Genomic DNA, 3,019 nt, shown 5'->3' on the forward strand with positions numbered 1-3,019 from the left:
ATATATATATATATATATATATATATATATACGTATCATTCCCCCCTTTCTTCTCTCTCAAACCTTCTCCCATTGACTGTGATCCGACTTCGTATTCTTCCTCCCATTTAACCAATCGTTTTCCTTGTCTGTCTGTCTGTCTCTCTCTCTCTCTCTCTTTCTCCCTGTTTCTATCCTTCTCATGCACACACACACACACTATTTCCCATTAACTGGTCTCTAAGCTCGCATTGTTTCACTGTAGTCCAGTTACCATGCCAACCAGTCTTTTACCTATTTAAGACGACCGTTTTATATTGTCGAGTTATTAACATTATCTGCGAAACGATGCTTCCTCTAATGTCCCCATCCCCACCCCCACCATTACCTATACCGTCATCACCCCTCCCTTCCACGATACCAACAGGTTATCCTACCACCAACAACATCAGTACTACAACACATACTTCACCACTTCCACCTCTTGCTACCATTCTGGTACTACCTCCTCACACTACCGCCACCACTGCATACAACTACCCCAACACTCCTTATACTCATACACCACTATATACTATTACCATCACTACTTTAGTAACCCTAGCCTCGCACATGTGTGTGTGCGCATGTAGATAACGGCCTACGTGTGTGTGTGCATTTATATATATGTATATGTGTGTACATATGTGTGTGTGTGTGTGTGTATATATATATATATATATATATATAGTTAACGTCCCATATATATATGTGTATATATGTGTGTATGTGCGTACGCGCGCGTTTATACGTGTGTGTGTGTGTGTGTGTGTGTGTGTATATATGTGTATATATCATCACATCTCACTACTATTACTGCTAGCTATTCTTTATTGCAATTAGTAATAGATCTTCGATAGATATGGAATACTGAAGAATTTAAAAGTCTGCGACCAATTAGTCTGCACAAAGATAATTCGGATCAATATAAGAAGAAAAAAAATAATGAATACAAAAGACATAAAAAACAGCAAAAAATAAAAATCACCAAAGAGATCTTGTCCAATGTCTTCAGATATTGTTTTAAAGAAATTAAGAATATGAAGAGAATCCAATTGAACGTACAAGGAATCGAAAGTATTTTGGCAACGATGCTACCATTTTGTGATGCAGTTGTTTAGCCATGGGTCAGTATTAGCGTTGCTAATTCGTGCTCTTATTTCATATCTAGGCCGACAATTTCTTGTGTTTATAATGCTACTAAAAGAAGAACAGCAGTATGGTATGATTTGAGGAAGATTTCGGCTACTGTTTTTAAAAGCCCGAGTAGCTATGTAATTGTTTCCTTATAGAACCTAAAGGATATTTGGTTGCCGTTTCTAATAGATCAAGAAGTGATCTGCCGTTACGTTCTGAGTTCAAATTCCGTCGAGGTCGACTTTGCCTTTCATTCATTCGGGGTCGATTAGATAAGTACCAATTACGCACTGGGGTCGATGTAATCGCCTAAATCCCTTTGTCCTTGTGTGTCCCCTCTATGTGTAGCCCTCCTGTGGGCAATGAATATATAGTAGAATGAAATATTCATGAAGTATAATAGGGGTCTGATATGTTAAACGTTTAGAAATCAAATTGTCAAGCTGCGTGGCTTTTGTTTCACACCAAGAAAGAATCTACCCTACTCTCACAGAGAAAGCATTCACGAATAACTCTTCCTTTCAGTGGCTACGCGTGCAAAAGTGATAACAAAACAGAGGACAGAGCCTTCTTGTTACTAAGAATGTATTACAGTCAAAAATATAAAATTCTGTTGAATTTCAATTGGTAGATCCCTTTAAATAATGCACGTAAGTATATCTGTTTTAGGTGTGACGAAATATATATAATTTCATGAAATATCATGATATGCATCTTTATTTAGTCTAGTGCTTGTGATCATCTTCACTTAGCTAGAGGGTTTTTTCCGGCATGTCTGCATTTACTGAATATTTCCGATCTGACATTTAAATATTTAGGAAAGTTTTAAGAATTTTGAAAATGAGAGTCTTTTTCCTCATTTACATAATTTGCAAATTTTAAATCCTTTTGTGTTTAAATATGATATGAAATAACATAACTCGGTATGATGTGACGGGATGACACGGGATGACAAAAGGTGACAGAACATAACTCGAGCTGAAATGATTTGACGGGAAAAGAGGGGACATGACGTTGAACGACACGAAATAAAATGACTTCACATGACATGAATTATCTTTCTTTTTTCTGTTTCCAACCGAAAAAGAAAAGCAAAGTAAAACAAAAGAAAAGTCTACTTACATCGATCATGTGCTGAGGCTCAAGGCAAATCATCTCATTGGTTGCTATATCATCCGCGGGAATCCCGTTAAGATTAAACTCACAATCCAGAGCTGCCATTTTCACCTATAGAGTGTCTGTCCAAACATCCAATTCATGTCTACACCCCAGTGTACGGTCCGGTGTCTCTGTCTTGCCTACAACACATGCAGACTTTGATGTTGTACACGACCACTATGAGCTTTATTAGTCTTTTTTTTTTAGCTGTATTAGACGATATTTATTATTATTATTATTATTATTATTATTGATGTTGATGTTATTGATACTGGTATAATATCCCTATTGCACGGGTGTCATGACGTTAACCTGTGAAAAACAAACAAAAAAACGAAGGTAAGGAAAAAATTAATTTGGGTGTATAAAAGATAAACATTAAGAATATATATAAAAGGAGACGTGGATAAATGAACAGATGAATGAGTTTATAAGTGAATGAAAGAATAAATGAATGCGTGGGTTAATGTTTGAGTGAGTGAATGAATAAAGGTGGAGTAAATCTGATATATTTATTTATTTATTTATTTATGTGTTTCAGCCAAGTGATCAAATGAAAGGAATGAAGTAAGTACACAGGACGAAAGGAATTGAGAGAAAAAAGAGAAGAAATATGACAAAGAAAGGAAAAGAATCTGTGTGCGCACACACACACAATAATATATAAGTAGTGATATATAATAATAATAATAATTATTATATATAT

The 3,019-nt window shown here is 35.5% G+C and overlaps 1 protein-coding gene across 1 annotated transcript in view; it reads right to left on the reverse strand.

Annotated features, from left to right (window-relative positions):
- The window catches only part of LOC106871942 (rhomboid-related protein 3), a 297,954-nt gene that overhangs the window by 210,118 nt on the left and 84,817 nt on the right, over positions 1 to 3,019 (reverse strand). Inside the window, exon 2 of the mRNA XM_052975292.1 lies at positions 2,278 to 2,625. Coding sequence (XP_052831252.1) covers positions 2,278 to 2,376 — 99 coding nt within the window. The 5' untranslated portion in view covers positions 2,377 to 2,625. The remainder of the gene's footprint in view (positions 1 to 2,277; positions 2,626 to 3,019) is intronic.

The sequence above is a fragment of the Octopus bimaculoides genome, chromosome 21 (assembly GCF_001194135.2).
Source record: "Octopus bimaculoides isolate UCB-OBI-ISO-001 chromosome 21, ASM119413v2, whole genome shotgun sequence".
In the NCBI taxonomy this organism is placed as follows: domain Eukaryota; kingdom Metazoa; phylum Mollusca; class Cephalopoda; order Octopoda; family Octopodidae; genus Octopus; species Octopus bimaculoides.